General features: G+C 34.8%; 2 protein-coding genes across 2 annotated transcripts in view; one reads left to right on the top strand and one right to left on the bottom strand.

Moving 5' to 3' along the window:
• The first annotated feature begins 4,064 nt into the window (after window positions 1–4,064).
• On the top strand, window positions 4,065–8,584 carry LOC106073118 (uncharacterized). Its single transcript, XM_013233594.2, has 5 exons — window positions 4,065–4,273; window positions 5,612–5,698; window positions 6,821–6,905; window positions 7,448–7,606; window positions 8,248–8,584. Exons 1-5 carry the CDS (start codon window positions 4,145–4,147, stop codon window positions 8,364–8,366), a joined length of 579 nt encoding a protein of 192 aa, XP_013089048.2. The 5' UTR covers window positions 4,065–4,144; the 3' UTR covers window positions 8,367–8,584.
• Window positions 8,585–14,506: 5,922 nt separating this feature from the next.
• The window catches only part of LOC106073120 (uncharacterized), a 43,832-nt gene continuing 39,204 nt past the window's right edge, over window positions 14,507–19,134 (bottom strand). Inside the window, exons 16-20 of the mRNA XM_056003919.1 lie at window positions 18,914–19,110; window positions 18,313–18,783; window positions 17,097–17,262; window positions 15,332–15,514; window positions 14,507–14,732 (exon numbers count right to left, since the gene is read on the bottom strand). Coding sequence (XP_055859894.1) covers window positions 14,632–14,732; window positions 15,332–15,514; window positions 17,097–17,262; window positions 18,313–18,783; window positions 18,914–19,110 — 1,118 coding nt within the window. The 3' untranslated portion in view covers window positions 14,507–14,631. The remainder of the gene's footprint in view (window positions 14,733–15,331; window positions 15,515–17,096; window positions 17,263–18,312; window positions 18,784–18,913; window positions 19,111–19,134) is intronic.

Below are 19,134 nucleotides of genomic sequence, written 5' to 3' on the forward strand. Positions count from 1 at the left end.
ATATGACCCGCTACCTGCCGGCCTTATTTTGGGTATTACTGATCTAATGGATTGAATTTAGATCTATGTCAAACATGGCGAATGTTCCCTTCACATTTTAAAAACATATTTAGCCGACATAATGATATCAAATATAATACGAAATACAGACGAAAAAGGATTTCCCTGATTTGTTAATAAGTTTCGTTCTTTAATAGAGATATAATTAGGTATTTTTTTTGTTTTAGCGGCCCCCGAACTGGGAAAAGACGCTATTAGTTTTGTGTGAAATGTCTGTCTGTCTGTCCCGTTTAGATCTCGTAAACTTAAAAAAGATAGTGAAAATCCGACATAACAATATTTTAGACCATTCAAAGTTCTGATGCAACGGCTACTTTTTTATTTTCTGAAAGCGAAAAATCTTAATTTTTAAAAAACAATTCCCCCCAACCCCCCCCCCCCCCACGGAAAAAAAATCCTGGCTACGCCCATGATATAGATACATATAAAATAACTTTCTGTGCGACTCTAATTGGCCCTTGTGACAAAAAAAATAAACACACAGAGAAATTGTCTCTGAACAGAAACTCCCTCGATACTGACTCTAGCAGACAGGATTTCCACATTGATGATGAGGAAGTAGTTTTCCGAATCTCAAAGGGTGGATATCAAAAATTGTCATATGAAGGGAGACAATAAAAGAAAAAATATAAATGTTTAAATGCCTATGTTCGCATAAGTGTGTACACATTTAGATGTTTATGCACGTTTAATAGAAGCTAATATAAAGAACTGGGGTAATGTAGCAAAGTACAAGGGAAACAACCATAAGCAATGTAGACATAGTGGAAAAAAAAATGTGACTACGATGTTTTAAATGTTTTAATATCATTTAAGTTTCTACTATAACTTTTTGATTGTCTCTATTTCTCTACATATTGTTGACATTCTCACTACATACAAGTACCTTAGATTTAAAAAATATCCATTATATGCTTTTGGAAAAAAATAACGCCATATACAAAGCAATTTAAAACGTTAAAATATTATGACAACCTAAATTTGCACTTCCACCGTCTCAATCATTGCAATTTAAAATGTAACTATTTAATTTGTACGCTTACTAATAAAATATGCATCTTTTTGTAAAAAAAAAAAAGCCCAATAAAGAGGCCAATAGCCCAAAAAAGAGGCAATGCCCAAAAGAGGAGCAAAGAAAAGAGGCAAAAGCCCAAGGATTCCTAGGATGTAAACAGCTCAACTGAAGTCAAAAGCTAAAAAGCTGAGGTATCCTATAAAAAAAAAAGGATTCTAATTAGAGACTAAGCCTTTTCAAAACAATTAGATCAAATATAAGACATCAGTTAGGCCAAAAGAGGCGCGATGGCTGAGCGGTAAAGCCCTTGGCTTCCGAACCGGGGGTCGCGGGTTTGAATCCTGGTGAAGACTGAAATTTTCAATTTCGGAATCCTTGGGCGCCTCTGAGTCCACCCAGATCTATTGGGTACCTGACATTAGTTGGGGAAAAGTAAAGTTGTTGTTCGTTGTGCTGGCTACATGACAGCCTCGTTAATCGTAGGCCACAAAAACAGATAAACTTAACATCATCTGCCCTATAGACCACAAGGTCTGAAGGGGGAACTAGTTACGCCAGGTTCACATCTAACTTTACATTTACTTTCACCTATCCCTTGATCTGCTGGACCGTTGGGGCACTACACAAGATCTGTCAACTTTCTTTCTAAATTTATATCAGTCATTTGTCTTTGATATAATTTCATTTGGATGTTCTTTCTGAAAATATTGAAGCCTGCCTGGGTGGACCACTTTGGGGGCCAATTTTGAGTTTGTGTTTCCAAACTGTCTTTCTAACCTTGTTTTATATTGATTTTTTTTTTTACTTTACTCTGACCGCACTTCTGTTGATCGGTATTTCCTATCTTCAAGATATGTTTTATGCTCCCCTCAGCCTGTTTCATCATACAGCTCTCAAAGACTGTAAATCTAAGCTCAAGCACCCGCAAAACTTACCTGTATTGGGCTTCAGAACTATCGACACGAAGCACTGACTCGGCAAATATTTTGGCACGTGAAGCATGGAAGACTTAGAAGCCCATGGGGCAACACGATGATATACTCACTCGCTTCAACGGTTCACGGGGATACAAAGTAGCCAGCACAACGACCAGCTGTCTTTTACGTTCTGTAATAAATGTAACCCAAGGAAGAGAATTAGTAAAGGGAAATAATAGACATATGTGATAGAGAGAAATAATACAAAGTAGTAAATGAAATAACAGATGTAAGAGAAAGCTGTAAAGAGGTATAATACTGGTATGTAATACCGAGAAGTATTACAGATAATAAAAACAATGCAAAGAGAAGACATAAAGCAGTGATTCCCAAAGTGGTGTAGCGTTGTGTGCTGCAAACTGTCTAAGGGTCGCCGGCTCCTAATTTTTCCTGAGTTGACCCACGAAAGCCATGTTTGGGTATAGTTGCAAGGCAGCAGAGTTTTGAATTCAGGTGGGAACCAAACCAAGGCCAATCAGCCCTTCCTGTTCAAAGCTTACTGGTTTAGAAGCCAGTTACTCGCCTTTGCTCCTTCTCGTTAAATGAAAACAGTTCCTTGGACTAAATATTTGTGCCACACGTGAAAGATCAAGAAATGCACAAGAAACTGCTCTTAGCGAAAACTTTCACAATGATACTTAAGGCAAATTAATAAATTAATATTTAATGTTTGAAGGCCTACTTCATAGAACAACACATTCTTATATGAAACATAATATCCCTAGCAACGTATGATAAACCTGAGAAAAAAAAAATTTCCACTGTGTTTGGTGATTCCGGGAATACATATTAATTGTTATTCTAATTGATTTAAATTTGAATTTTATCACAAAAAAAAAAAGATAGATCCGTATAACTTGATTTTTAACTTTAAATTAGCATTCCACTCTTCAACTTACTACTAATTACAAATTAGTTTTCTTTTTTTAAAAGATAAATTTGCAAAAATGCAATACAAGTTAAGCAGGGGGTCTACCAAAAACCCCAAAACATGGCAAGGGGTCTACGAGACAAAACTTTAGGAACCACTGGCATAAAGTTAATAAAGATGGGAACCCAATAGACGAATTAAAAAAATCATAAATAATGGAATTCAATCAGTATATCCTCGAGTGCAAGTACATATAAGAATCAATATAGAAAATTATTATACGGATAATGGATAACAAATTTAAATAAAGAGGGATAATAAAGACAAGTATAAAGCGAAATATAAAAACAAACAAAAAACAAACATAAAAATACTTTAGAAAAAAAAAACACACAAAACTTATATTAAGTGTACTTTTATCAATTACAGTAGTTTGGATCAGTCTAGCAATTGTACATTTCTGCAACCTAGACATACATTTGTGCGATTAGAAATATTTTTACCAAATTTGTTTGTTTAACTTTCTCAATGCGCCATGATCCTATCACTTTTCTAAACCAGCAGTGAAAGGGGGAGGGAAGAATGGGGTATCTAGGTGAATGTTTACATGATAGTTCTTTAAATGCATAAAAAAAAGTTCCCTATGGTTCAAGAGACATCAAAGGGACGGAGTCAACTTATACCACCACATCTGTCAAGTACGATTTCTTTCCCTTGTTCAAGATACGAAACAAAATAATTAATTACCAATAGTTAACTAACTAATTGGTTAATTATTTTTTTTTATTGATTCTTATGTTGTCGAGTAAAAGAACTAGTTGTGCAGAGTTACAGCTTAATCCGAGGCTGGGTGTGGGAGCAATCACGTGTACAAACTTTTTACCATACAGACAGACAGAAGGACAGACAGAGTGAGTTGATGTAATCCTTGTAAAGCAAAAACTATAAAGAGACGTATAATTAATAAATATAATTTTAAAAGAAAAATACTACATAGGTGGGGCCGTGCCCAAATAGTACAATAAAAGAAGAGTTTCAGTGGTGGGCCATAGTAGGACACGGTACGGTGCGTGACACCACCTTAAAGAGCCCAAAGTTTTCATAACTTTCAGACAATACTTCGGCCTGTTTCTGTCAAGACTAGAAACTTGTATAAAAACGGATTGAAAAAAAATTGTTTATCCAAACTGCTTATCTTCGTGAGATAAACTTATTATAACAATGCTTCCACTCGCCTTGATTGCCGTTCTTCTATCCTGTACCTATGGTCAGACTGCCATTGAGAAGGACCCGACCAAGGTCTGCTTTCCCGACACGCTTCAGTTCGTGACCTTTAACCTCAATACAGATGTGAGTATCTGAGCTTAACTTTAGGTAACTGTAGAGAGTTACGTATTTTTAAAACGTATTTTTTTCTTATGGTTATAAACAGCATATCTAAATAGGTAAAAAAAAACATCTTAAAAGATTGAATTAAAAAAATATAAAGATAAATTACATTTAAATAGTGGGATACTGCAATGTTTTTTTTTTTATTTCTCAATGATTTAGATATAACAGTCATAATTTTAAAAATACTATTAATAAACAACAGAGTAGTTTGAAAACACATTCTCTGAAACTCATCGAACAGAAAAACATAAATAAATAAATTTTATCTAGAGATAACCCTTTGAAACCTTGCGATGTAGACCAATTCTTCTATGGCCTACGAGAAGTAAGGTTGTCACGTGGCCAGCACAACTACCAACTGCCCTTACTTCCTATGCGTATATCAGGAATCCATTAGAGCTCAGTGGACTCAAAGGCGTCCTCAAAATCCCAAATTTCGAAATTCAAATCTTCAGAGGAATTCGAGATGAAGACCTCTCGGTTCGAAAGTCTAACAATTTGGCACTCTGTCTCTAGTTGTTATCTCCACTCGTAAAATAATTGGAAAACAAAGTCAGTTAGGCTACAGAGTAGATCATAGCAACTTCATCTCCTGCAACCAAATCGTTGTTTTTTTCGTCAAGTCCTGCAGTATTAGAATATTATATTTAGTTCATCGCTTATCTCCTCTGTGGCATTTTACGTCTCAAGAGACGATCTTTTCCCTTTGCAACTTCTTGTGTGACTAAAGAGGTCAATGCTTGATGCCCAGCTGCGATCACAGGTTGGGCATATGTAATCACCAGGCGCCGTTGCATTTTCACCCTTCTTTCTAGTACTGTTGTGTATGACATCTGCAATCCGTGACCTTTCCTTTATGCTCTCTCTCCATGTGGATCTATCCAGTGCCACTCTTTCCCAGCTGCTTGCGTCGATTTTGAAGAGCTTCATGTCGCGTTTACTCCTTCTTCCCAAGTGCTATTAGAGAATGGAATGGGTTGCCTGAGCTAGCTAGGAAAACCAGTGACTTGGCAGAATTTAGATCATTGGTTAATATGCATGACTAAATGCATGACGCGTATGACGTAATTATCTTCTTTTTTTTGAAGTAACGTCTGTATTATATAAGATAAGATCTGTATACCGTAAAAGTGGGCGACCAGCGGCTCTCCTACTTTCTGTCTGTAGATTGCCATGCAGAATGTCTCATGGTAATCGTTGACCATTTTATCGCTTCATTATGTAGGGCTCGTTCCAATACTCAATTATGTATGTTTTTTTTGTATGAGTCGTCTAATTGAGGGATCTGTTTTATAGGAAGCAGGAATTGAAGCAGTTGATTTTAAGCGGAACATGTTAGGCAGTGTGACACCGAGCAGGACCTTAGTACAGGACTACAATGCGGTAAGTTTACCTCACAGGTCTTTTGATAATACTGTATTATTCTGGTTCACAGTTATAGGATGGCTGCCTGGTCGAATGGCATGCGCTCTAGACTGTCGCTCGATGGTTACCATGGTACCGGGTTCGAATCTTGTCCGACGCCATCCCCCCGCCGTCCAGCGGTGAAAGGTTTGGGCTAGGATGTAATTATCTTCAAATATGAAGGAACATCAGTATTGGGTTAAAACAAAAAACAGTTTATGCCGGTAACGGTGTTGTTTAAGGGAACTTATCGTAATATTTGGATTATTTTAATTGCGATATGAATGGATAGTCTCCCTGTATTAAAATAGGACATGTTTTTCAAGTAAATACTTATATGATTTTATTTTCATACGACTGACCAATGTATGAACACAATATAAGTTGAAACGTACTGAAAGGTTTGGAAGGGGGGGATGGAGGTTAAGCCACCTCGACTCAGGAGCTAGGGGGTAAAAAAATTGGTATCCCATCGCTACAGAAATTATATTTCTATGGTCATCTTTGGTTTCATTATTTTGAAAGTTTTCATTTACATATTGATGCTTGTTCCTATGCTAATATGGATAACGTAAAGTCGTAGACTGGGGGAGAGGATGTCTTCCTGCCTGTTCGACAGGTATCTTCGTTATAAGTGTTTGAGTAAGATAGTGATAAAAAAAATGTAAAAGCTTCTTTTTCAGACCTTGCTGTTTAAAGGGCAGAAGATGTGATGGTCATCTGTTTCTATGGACCACGGTTAACAAGCGTGTCGTGTGGCGAGCATAAAGACCAACAGCCTTTACTTTTCCTCTACTATCGTCAGGTACCCTAAAGATCCTAAAATTAAAAAAAAAACAGACTTCACCTAGATTCGAACCCGGGACCTTGGTTAGGAAACCAAGCTCTTTACCACTCATCCACCGCGCCTCCTTCTATTGATTGATTAATGGGGAAATGTTTTCGTTATATGTTCAATGTTTACCACTTCACATTGTTTAAAAATCTATTTCATTCTACCTGATAGGGGATAATTATTTCAAATGTTTGTTTTTTTCGATAAAATATTTTTATAACTTTTATTGTGTAAATCGAAAATTATTTTCTTTCTGTATATGGTAGAGGAAAACATATCTACTAAGCGCTGACGGCAACTGTCAAGTATTTGACATCCCAGAGGATACAATTTTCACTAAATGTCTACCAGGTAAAATGTTCTTTTTATTATAGATATAAGTTGCGTAATTATGTGAAGACACTCTAACTTTTTAAGTGTAGCTACTGGCTGTGGAAGAATCGAATAGTGAATAGTTCATCGTTGATAGTTCTATACGGCTAAAAGAGACCCAAGAGTTAAGATAAAAAGGTAGGAATGGAGAAAGAGGGTCGACAGATCATGTTTGGTGCCCCAATATGAGTTATGAGTGTGTGTATGTGTTTCGTGTGTGAATGTTGTTCGTATTTGCATCTATAATGTTATTGTTACAGTAGTTACGCTGAGGTTGTCAATTGTAGTCAAACTAAATTTCCATTTGATTGGATCAATACAAATTATCTTATCTTATCCTAATAATATAACAGACTGAGTGATATGTAAAGATGTATTTATGCTTACATACAAGATATACAAGGTGTCCATTCATGTTATGTTTTAAATGGGCTATTATTATATTCATATCGATGATATGTAATTAAACAATAACAAAAGTTCTAAAAAAAATAACTTGCTGATACTTTCTACTCCTCCAGCCAGGGCCGTGTTTGTAGGTGAGGCTAACTGGGGCTTCGCACCTAACCTTCTCCCAGAAGATGGCTGGCAGTTTAGCTACAACGGCGGTGAGCTTAGAGTTTTGGTGACGAAGCAGCCAGGTCAACCTCGTTACATCATGATGTCCAAGTTTGTAGAAGGTCAGTTGAAAGATCACATTTTATTTTGAAACGAAGAGGAGGAGAGAGAGAGAACGGGAAAGAGGAAAAGGGAGAGAAAGGGGAAGAGAGAAAGAAAGAGAGATAGAGAGAGAGAGAGAGAAAGTTAAAGAGAGAGAGAGAGAGAGAAAGAGAGAGAGAGAGAGAGAGAGAGAGAACAGAGTTAGAATAACAAATACATTGATAGTGAGAAATTAAGAAAATTATTTAAAAAAATAGAAAGTTTTCTCAGTATTAAGAGTGGTGATCTTTAAATATCAAATCGTTTCATTGACTCTTCTATATGTCTTTTACTTTTATGTCTTTTTATATGTCTTTTATATGGACCTCGTTTTCGTTCGAGATCGAATTCTTTCCAGATTGCTCTGCTCTAAGTACATTTTCTGTTTTATTTTAGCCATGTTTTTATAAGCTTACAGAGAGAGAGTGAGAGAGAGAGAGAGAGAGAGAGAGAGAAAATGAAAGAAAGAGAGAGAAAAGAGAAAGAAAGACAGTTAAAACAGTGAAAGAAAAGGAGAGAGAAATTAGATTCCATAAACATCATATTGCCTCTACTCACATTACATGCTCTGCAGTCGAATAACTCTTTTAACTCTATATTTTTGTCTATCCCTATACAACAGCGAATGGAAACTACACTGTCACCATGTATCTCAACCCAAGTGTGACTATAACACAAGCCAACATCTTTGATGTGCCCAAACAATGCGCCTCGAAGTGCCCCCCATCAATTGAACTTTGAATCAATTATTGCCCTTTCATTTATTAACTTTTCAGTTCAAAATGTTTTAACAGAAGTATTATATCACTTTATTTCAAAATGTATTTAAAATCTCTATTAACGCAACAGTTTTGAAAGAAAAAATTATTTGGATTAGCCTAAATGAATTTCTATATAAAGTAAATCTATTTACAAACAAAACTTACATTAGATATATTAAAACCAAGAGTACCTTCGAATGTTTGACTTTTTTTTTTCCTAGTATGTGCCATTGGTTAGCAAATAGGTGCCCCAAATTGTCCGCTCTGGAGGAGGGGCATTTAACTATTAGACACGCGAGTTACGGGGCACATCTAATGGCACCGAGCCTCTTCGGCTTCGTGCACTGTGGACAAAAGTTTCGATACCGGGATGGTAGCACATCACTGGCCGGATCTTGCCCTCGTGCTGTAGTTTGGACATGTCGCTTAGAACGGGCTGTTGACTTCATATGTTAAACCATTACACTTGCGCCATTGTCAAGGAGGAAGGTTAACGCAAGCAGTACAGAAGTCAATATTTGACTACCAAAGACTTCTAGATACGCCTAATAACTTGTGTTCTCTGATAGAACTTGTGACTCGGACTTTTGCCTATTCCATACTTCCTATCTCATGTGAGGATGTTCGTTCGTTGTTCGTTGTTCGTTGTGTTGTGGCTCCAGACCGTTTAAACAAGTTTCACTTTTAGGTGTATAAATTTCAACTATTACATACATTGTCAATAAAAGTTATAAAATTATTTTTAAGCAAATGAAACTTGACTTTATTGAATAAATATTCACAGCTTTTGATGTAGAAATATGTAAAAAAAAACTAAATTACAGAATGTTAAAAAATTTAATTTAAACAATTTCTTTCAACTCATTTTAAAACTATTGCTTCTCCCATAAATAAACACTTGTTAATTATCACTATGGAATAACGCTCGAAACATCCGCAATAAAAGCCACAGAAAAAAACTAAACACATAAACACAAACACCACACTGTTTACTAGAGCATCATATGTTTTCTTCGTATCAATTAAATACTTTCCTTGATCCAGAGTCCATTCATTATGTTTGTTGTTGACGATTTGAGCTCGTCTTTTTCGACCCTTTCGATTTTTTTTTTCGATCTTACATAATGACGAGCTTGGCACTTGGCCGAGAGAATAAACATTAACTCATGCATCGCTGACCTGTTCTTAGTTGTTTTAAAGTCAACACTGTAAAACTGATTCTCTAAGACAGCGCTACTTTGCGATCAGTTATACGTACTTTTGGTATCAGCAAGTTCTTATAGCGTCCTTTGAGAAAACGCGTTATTAGCTTTATCTGGTCTGTCTGCCCGTTCGCCTGTTCGTCCGTTTTTTTCAACTAAACATCTATCGAAAATTCCATTTTACCACCGTACCGTGGTGTGAGATTAAGAATAGTAATGAAGGAAACAATTTAGCAGGAATTTAAGTGATAGTTTCGTATTTTAAAAAAATTTATATATATTGTTTTGATATTTATGAACAAACCACCGTTCCGTAATGTGAGATTAAGAATAGTAATAAAGGGAACAATTCAAATGATACTTTTGTATTTAAAAAAATGTATTTATTGTTTTGATATTGATGAACAAACGATTAAACAAAATTTGTATAAAAATTTGAATAAAAAAATTGTATTTGCATTTTTGGTGTATAAGCTACTAATAGGTCATCAAAATCACATTTACTTTAAACACTATTAATGCATCTTGTAACTTGTACTCACATTTTCAAAGAGGTGTTTATAACAAGATTTAATGGATAGTAATATAAATTAGAATTAGGCAATTTCTAGTTGTCTAGTTTTCAGGGTGGATTCCTTGTTGGCACGATTTCGCGCTCCGGACTGTTAATAGATAGTCACGAGTGTAAATCCTTCCTAATGCTATATACTGCTATACTGCAGAAGGTCTGGGTTTCGACGTAGAAAATCATTTGTGATTGTTCCATTTCTTTGTCTGATTTTTGAAAATCATGCATTTTTAATGTTAGCAGTATTCAGACTGATGTGTCCCTACGCTGCATAGGAGGGAGTGATCACAGGTTGATATGGTTTCAATTCACATTTTGTATTAAGTTGAAAGCCTTGTGTTTATTGATTATCTGTAGTTCATAGTTAATGATATTCACAGATGACAATGTCGTTATGCTCAAGCAAGGGTTCGCTTTGTTTTTTTTTAATGTTAGAAATTACTACAATAATAGGCAACTATTGACATATTCCTATTTAAATAACGAAAAGCGCAATTGAAATCTAATTTTACATTTATATTTGTAGGGCTTACAATATCGAAGCCCAGACCCCACACACTCTATATTCTTAATAGCGGTCGCAAAGGGTCCGCCTATGAGTTTGTGTGAAAGCACAAACTCTCTTAATTATCGTATTGTATTTTTTGAAGTACAAATCAAGTTGTATTGAATGCAATATAAATCAACATTTGTACAAGTTGAAAATAAATGAATTAAAATAAAGTTACATATTGTTTTTTATAAAAAAACAATTTTAAATAGTTGTTTCAAAAAGGTGAGGCTACACACACTGACCCTTTGATTGAACCGACAGATCCTTCTGATCCTACAAGATTTCATGCAAATAAAACAATAATTAAACTTTTTTATACAGCAACCATCAGTAGTCTAATTAACTTTGTCATCACCTGCTGGTACGGTAATACTTCACTTGCACAAAGACTTAGACTAAACAGACTAATTAAAAAAGCATAGTATATCACTCGAACACAGCTGCCATCTCTTGAAAAGCTTTTCCATGAAAGATGCCTTTCCACGATTCTTAAAGACAACCTTCACCCATTTAACCACTTTTACATAAGATCTGAACGAAGTGGTCGTCTCCTTTCCATTAGGACTAAAACAGAAAGATTTAACAACTCCTTCATCCCACAGTCGGTCAGAGTGTTACAAGATCATCTGTCGTCATCGAGAAGTTCATAGAAGTCTAATTCATAAAGCGCTGGTTGTGAGTGTGTCTGTGTTTCGTGTGTGAATGTTGTTCGTATTTGCATCTATATTGTTATATTACAGTAGTTACGCTGAAGTTGTCAATTGTTGTCAAACTGAATTTCCATTTGACTGGATCAATAAAAATGATCTTATCTATCTAAATCTATTTGACAATTTTCAATGCATTTAAATTCATTTCGCGTGAGTAAATAAACGTAGGACTCGTTTTACCTCTCTGTAAGAAATATCTACTTACAATGAACTACAGTGTTTATGGAGTATACAATGACACCTGTATAGATTGTAAATTAAGGGACATGAAAACAAAACAAAAGTTACAGTCTTGAAACATTGTCTATCGATGAGATCTAAAGCAATAAAGTTGATCGATAATTCTCATGAAAACTAAATATCAGATTAACCTATATCTCCATTTTAATATTTCAACAGACAGAGAGTTTATAACTTTTTTTAGTAATGTTAAATTAGGATTTGAATAGTATAGTCATTATTTGATGTCCGAATTTTACATCCCCAAACTAATAGATTTGCATGCGCTTGATCGCCCGACTTGTAATATTGTGATATATTTTACTAATTTCCAACCCTTATAGTTAATTGCCTTTGTATGCATTAGTATCATTATTAGAATATGCTTCGTCTGGATGTTTCAAAAATAGAAAAAAGAATTACGCATCTTATTCTTTCTTCATTTCAGCCGCAAATGAAGGATGGTTAAACTACGGGTTTCTGATTTATAATAGTTTCAGGCTAATTGCATTTCGTTTCTATACCGCGACACGAGTGTTTGAAATGAAATGAATGGATGAATAATGTTGATTTACTGGCATACTATATTACCATTGCTGATCTATATTCAAAATAGCAACGATAATTTAACTAATAATTTAATAACAACATATTAAACGTAATATCAATTTCTGTTAGTAAATAATCAATGTTTAAACATTTAATAGTGTTTAAATAGATAAAGCAAAATGTATTTTATTATTTTTTTTTTTGTAATATAGAATTATAAAATTATTTTATGTATGTTATTGCGATTTTTCTTTTTAACTTGAAAATATAAATTTTATGACAAAAATTAAAAATTTGGTTTATCAATAGAGTTCTCTACGTCACTGTATTAAGAAAACACTATTCGGAGAGATCCTTCGTCAAAGGCAGATAACTGCTGGAAAAGATGCAATCATTTTTAATTTATTTAGGTAATTACTTGACTTATTAATTATAAAAGTCAAGCGCTAAAAAATTGTTTTTGTTTTACTAAAGCTATTTTAAATTCTATATAATTCTTGAAGTCAAATACATTTTAAAATTTTGAAGAAATAACTGTACAAAAGTGAAAAAAAAAAGATATAGATTTATCTTTCGAAAAGAAAAATAATATATATGTATATATAATCAGGCTATATTATTGTCGGTTATGTGGCAAAGGCGTTACATGTCGGCTTTACAAGTTATAGTACACTTATTCAAATTCTCATTGGGTGCAACTTCTTATTTTTTTAAATATTTTTTATTTATTTTTTAATAAATGAATATCTTTACTACGATAAACTGAAAAAAAAAGATAATTTCGTCTGGCTATAGATATATTTATTAGCAGAAAATCAAGAGATACAGGAATTCATTGTTTTAATTTGTTCATGTAGATGTCTTGGTAATTTTATCACTTCTGTAACTTGAACAATGGTTTTATCAGCGAGTTTTGTCTAACATTGTAATCAAACCAGCGCAGCTTCTGTCTTATACATCACTGACTGAGGAGTTCATTCTTGTTTGGAGAAACAAAATAATTTACCTATGTCAATTTAATAATTTGTTTGTATTAGTTGGTCTTTTCAAATGTCTTGTTTAATATACAAGTAATCATAGAGCCCCGAATCTGCATTACGTTTGTTGACAGCGCTTTGTAAATTAAACTAAATGATTTACCGCCAATAGATCATATAGATATTACATCACATTAAATATTTTTTTGAATGTTTCACCACTATTGAATAGTTTACATGTTTAAATCTTTTTCTGGCATGTCTAAAGAAAGTGAATGTATTTGAAATAGATCCTTTTTGATATTAGCAGTTCGTTAGCTCAAGAAACTCTTGTTGAAGCGTATTTTGTTTCTGCACCTAGCATGTGTTAATGCCTGGTGATGGTAGTTTATGGCGAACTACGGTAACAAAACTGGACATCGTGCCATTGTGTGTTAGTATGACTCTTTTTTTTTCCGCACTTATAAAAATTCTTTTGTATAGTGCATCTTTGATGGAATAGCATTATTGGTGTGCAATTGTTCAATCTCTCTTGTTTATTGGTGTGCAATTGTTCAATCTCTCTTGTTTATTGGTGTGCAATTATTCTATCTCTCTTGTGCGCATTTGATGTGCTGGTGTATCTTGGAGAAGGTTAAAACGGTGATCACCTAACAATATCCGTTCAACACTAGAACTCGATCTCAAGGTAACCAAGCGAATAATTCCACTAGGCCACACATCTCACTGTCTGTATATGTAGTAACATCATGTTATTAGTACATTTTCCCATCATTTGTAGTTGCAAAGGGTTTATGCCATGCAGACTTACTAATTAGCATATTTGAATCCACACACAGAAAACAAACTAATGCTACTCGTTAGCAATATCTTTAAAAACTAAACAAGTTCCTAAATTAGCAACGAAACAAACATAGAGATGGACACAAGGTAATCATGCAAACATTTCCAAATTGCAATTGTATTTCTTACAACTGTAAAATTAGATATAGAATATCTACTGTTTCCTATTAATGATGTTATCTCCCTTTGTTTTCTATTAATGCTGTTATTTCCCCTTTCCTAATCTGTGTATTGCAAATTATAGACTTATATATACTATGATATAATATACAAGTCTATTTATTTCTATGTTTGTAACCTTATCCAATTACACCTGGTTAGTCTTGAAAAATTGTTAATGTATGTGAATTATGGAATCTTCTGTGATTTCTTTTTAAACTCAGACAAGATCTATACATTCAAATCTTACACTGTAGTTAGATGTGCAGTGTTAACTGTTTTAATGTGCGTGTTGCTATTATAATTCTTCAGTTTTTGTTGCAGTTATTAACTGACGGTCTTCACGTGAAAATAACATTTATTTTTGTAATGTAGTTAAAAATGTAAAGTCATTAAGTCTGTCTCATTTTCGTGACGCTGTTGTTTCTAGTTCATCATATCCATGGAAACACACGGCTGGCATTGTTAGGGTACTGCCAAAAGATTGCCAGAAGTTTCTTCACGTTGTAGTGCTGTAATTTTCGTCATTAATCCAACTGATACAGTAGAATTCATATGTTCTGGAACTAGAGGAAATGACAAGATCAATTAGTTCTTTACAATGACAAGATCAGTTAGTTCTTTACAATGGCAAGATCAGTTAGTTCTTTACAATGAAGATCAGTTTGTTCTTCACAATGACAAGACCAATTAGTTCTTTATAATGACAAAAATCAATTAGTTCTTTACAACGACAAGATCAGTTAGTTCCTTACAATAACAAGATCAGTTAGTTCCTTACAATGACAAGATTAATTAGTTCTTCACAGCTTTAATTTTAAAGTCACATCTTTTATTGAATATATTTTATTACAATATTAGTATTTATTTCACCCTCTTTAAGAGCTACTGCTTGCTGGTTGAGTGGTAAGCGCAATGCTTCTTAACCGAGAGGCATCGAGCTCAATTCCCAGTGACGAATGGGATTTTGAACTTCTGTGTTAGAACTAATGAATACCTCACAAAAATTGGGGAAGCAAAAGGCAGGTGGTGGTTGTGCTGGCATGACAGCGTCGCTAACCTTATACCATAGTAACCATAGTAACATGATATTTGAGTCTGCCAACCCCCTTTTGTTTTTCAATGATTCTAGTGTCTGAAAGGAGTTTAAAAAAAACAAACTTACTTTCGCAAACTCTTTGAATCAACTTTGACTTGATTATATCTAAAGATGGATAGTCTTTAGCCAAGATGATCAGATTAGGACTGCTGGCCATGCCTTGAAGCTCAGTCATACTGATTTCTTTACCGACACCAATAGACATGATAGTGATTCCTAACTTCTTCAGCTCTGAGGCGGCTTCATATGCTGAAAAAGAAATTAATTGAATAAGGAATAACTGTAAACGGTACATTAATTTATTTATTTAAATTATGAAAAGCTATTTTGATACTTGAATAAAAAATATATAGCATCCAACATGCACGCACATATAGATACCAATGATCTCACGTACGTATATGTACATATTTGGCCGGAGTGTCCTCTGCAATGTACAGAAACACCAAAGTTGAGCATTACCACCTTTGATATGAGATGCCTCAAGTGCAGAGGACACAAGCAGACATCAAGAGAACAGTAAATGGGTCAAGAAGAAGATAAACTAAATCTCTAGATTGGGGAAGGTTCGGATATTACGTAACGACCAAAAAAGGGGAGGGTATAAAATTTGTTACAAGGGAGGTGGGTGTCTAAGGATTTGTTATGTAAAAAAATACTAAAATGAAATAACAGGTATAGTAGTCTCTTGACTTTTGCGGGTGACCCTTGCGGCTGTAGCCATTCGCGGAAGGGCTAAACCACATAAAAAAAAAAGATTTAATGTCCAAGGCACACATTCAAATTGTTGATGGACGGATGATAGCAGCTACCTTCAAAAACTTTTATGGCGTCGGCACAAATACTAGGCTAAGACCGACGCGGCTGATTACACGGTGACGGAATGAAGTCGTCGTTTCTGATGGCGATGAGGCGATAGATTCAGCACCCCGTTGCCTCAGCGTGGCGCCTCCGTGGAAACGTCTAGTTGTGGAACTAGATAGGCTAATCGCGGAAACTTGAAAAGCGACATTTTTATCATTTTATGGTATTTAATTGAGACCTTTACACTATAAACAAGCCACTGTAAGTCTAAGTTGTAGATGTGAAAAAGTGTGTGCCCGAGAAGGTTTTCCAGTAATAGAAAAAAAAATACATTGACTTTTATGAAAAATCGCTTTAAATCTGGCGCTCAAAACACATACCCACTATTTCTACGTAGAGAAGCAAATGTATCAGCTAATAAGTAGGCCTACTTGAAAAATTATCTGTCATGGAACAGTAATAGGGAGCAGGAAAAAATACAATAAACAATTTTGGTTTAAACTACAATACCCTCCTTTATACAACTTATAGTGCGATAATGGTTCTCTTAATAACTAATGAATGTTAGATTGGTAAACATTGGGACATTTCTTTTTAGCCCTCCCCCCTTCTCCCCGAGAAAGAATTCTGGTTAAGCGAATATCTACTAAGTTTTATTAGATCCAATGATACGCATTTCGATCATGATACGCATTTCGATTCAGACTTAGAAGACAAAATGTTCCTAAACATTAATTTATTTTAGTTTGAATGAATGGGGAAATACCAAAAGATATATAATTATTTTCTAATTCTCTAGCCAATTTAAATGTATTTCTATTTATACTTTTAAAAATTATAACAGTCAAACTACAGTTTTACCAGGGCCAGTGTGGTCAACGAGCTAGTATTGTTTTCCAGACGATATATCAAATTTCTAGGAAAATCGTTAGAGCCGAATTCGAGACCCATGTCCAGGTTCGACACACTCAGCCATAAGGTTCCACGATGTTACGAGTTGAATAGAGGTATTTGTAATAAGACTTACTTTTGTTGGGGAAGTTTGACCTCCCGTCTGTTATAACAATGACCACGTCATAAGCTTCGTCCCTTCCGCCTCTCTCCCTGCTGAACATTTGATCTGTAATCACCATCTCCAACGCTCTATGCGTGTGTGTTCCAGAGATGTGCACATAAGGAATCTTGAGGACCGCCTGTGGATATACGTAATCAAATGTTTAAAACTAATAATTGTGTGTGTATTGAAAAGAAAAATGTCTTTAAGCCGAGGAAATATAATCAAGTAGTATGCATAGATTAAGTTTCATATGTATGCATTAGTTTAATGTTTGTTAGACATCTAGTCAGAGAAGGTCTCAGGACCACGAATATTTGTTCGATAGGCTAACTGTGACAAAAGATTCTCTTTATCGCACCCCCCCCCAAGCGCCTGCACCCTCCCCCCCTGCATATAGTAAAATATGATAAACATTATCAATATTTCTTTAGAGTGCCAATTAATATCATGGGCGGCATTAAGCTGCTCAGAGTCTACGAACCAGAATGCTCTTGTCTGAGAGAAAGGGAATAGAAAATGAAAATGTTGAATAAATTGACATGGAAACTAAGTTGAGCAATTAGCAAAGTATATTTAAGCAGAAATTTGAAAGTCATCATTTTAAAGTTACCATAAACACTTTGGCGACTACAAGCAAAAGTATTATTAATGTAATCTTAAAATGGTTAGGAATTTATAGAGATTAAAATTGGGAATCTTAAACACCGAGGCCATTCGTTATAATAGGCCTCAACGTGACGTGGCAACGAGCTATTGGTCTCCGTTGATCATAGGTTGCAACGTTGCAGGTACGCATTCAGACCTTCTATGAGAAAAACAAATTATTACATAATTGTATTATTACATAATTGTATTATAAAGTAAAAAAAAAAGTAAAATTCCCCTTTCAGATAGGGCAGATAATGTAAAGGTCATCTGTTTCAGTGATCTAAGATTAACGAGCGTGTCATTTGGCCAGCACAATGACCAACCGCCTTTACATTTCCCCAACTAATGTCAGGTACCCATTAGAGCTGGGTGGACTCAGTGGCGCCCAAGGATTATAATGAGGCTCTGTGAAATTCATATGATGGTTAAAATCTCTAACACAATGCTCTATAGTCTAACACAATTGTTACATTTTAAATCTTAACTTGTATTCTTAAAATCTTAAAATGTATTGAACATATTTAAAGAATCAACTTACATTATAAACATCGCTGCTTGTGATGTAGGTGTTTAAATCAAATATCTTATTAGCTCTGACATTAAAAGTAATGACAGCGAATCTGACACCGACAGGAAATCTGGTTATTATGTCCCCTGCTGTTTGTGTAAGATACGTCCAGTTTTTCAAGCCAATACTTGAGGAAGCGTCCAGAACTAATACAATGTCCAACTGAACAGAGTCCGAACATGAAGGAATGAATGCAGACGTCGTAGAGACAATGGAAACACTAGAGAGTGATTCTGAGGACTCGTGTTGGATAGTTAGTTCTGATGTCCAGCTTGGTTGGAGGGTGTTATGAAAAGCAAAGCTTGTTGGAGACGATTCTGTAGGATGTTGTAGACTTCTTGATAAACCGTTAGTCGTATGGACTAGATTTGTGATTTTCTTCAGTTCTGTCGATTCAGAAGACCAACTGGGCTGAATCGGCTTGGTGGAAGTCAGTTCAGTCTGTAGCAATGAAGATATGTTTGTTAGACCCTGTTGACTATAAAAACTTGATACTGTATAATTTATTATTGTACTAAATATATTAGCATTCGATTCAATTATCTCAGATGACAAAGTGATATAAAATAACCTTGTAGGGAGTTAACTCTGTCTGAACTAGAGCAGTAGCGGGAGTATTTATTTCTTTGAGATCTAATGAACAAGTCAAGTTCCGACATGCATACACCGTTGAAGGATGGGTAGACATTGCAGTTGGTAGTGTATTTCGAGTAGTGCAAGTACTGTAAGTCAAACACGGAGAAGGCAACATGGTACTACTGGACATGACTGAAAGAAACAAACAAAAAATAA

Source organism: Biomphalaria glabrata, chromosome 11 (genome assembly GCF_947242115.1).
Source record: "Biomphalaria glabrata chromosome 11, xgBioGlab47.1, whole genome shotgun sequence".
Taxonomy (NCBI): domain Eukaryota; kingdom Metazoa; phylum Mollusca; class Gastropoda; family Planorbidae; genus Biomphalaria; species Biomphalaria glabrata.

Excerpts from the sequence above, each read along its gene's own strand:
- LOC106073118 (XM_013233594.2), top strand. The coding sequence starts at position 4,145 with ATGCTTCCACTCGCCTTGATTGCCGTTCTTCTATCCTGTACCTATGGT. Across the intron at positions 4,274-5,611 it reads CCTTTAACCTCAATACAGAT|GAAGCAGGAATTGAAGCAGT; the intron begins GTGAGTATCTGA and ends TCTGTTTTATAG. Across the intron at positions 7,607-8,247 it reads GATGTCCAAGTTTGTAGAAG|CGAATGGAAACTACACTGTC; the intron begins GTCAGTTGAAAG and ends CCTATACAACAG.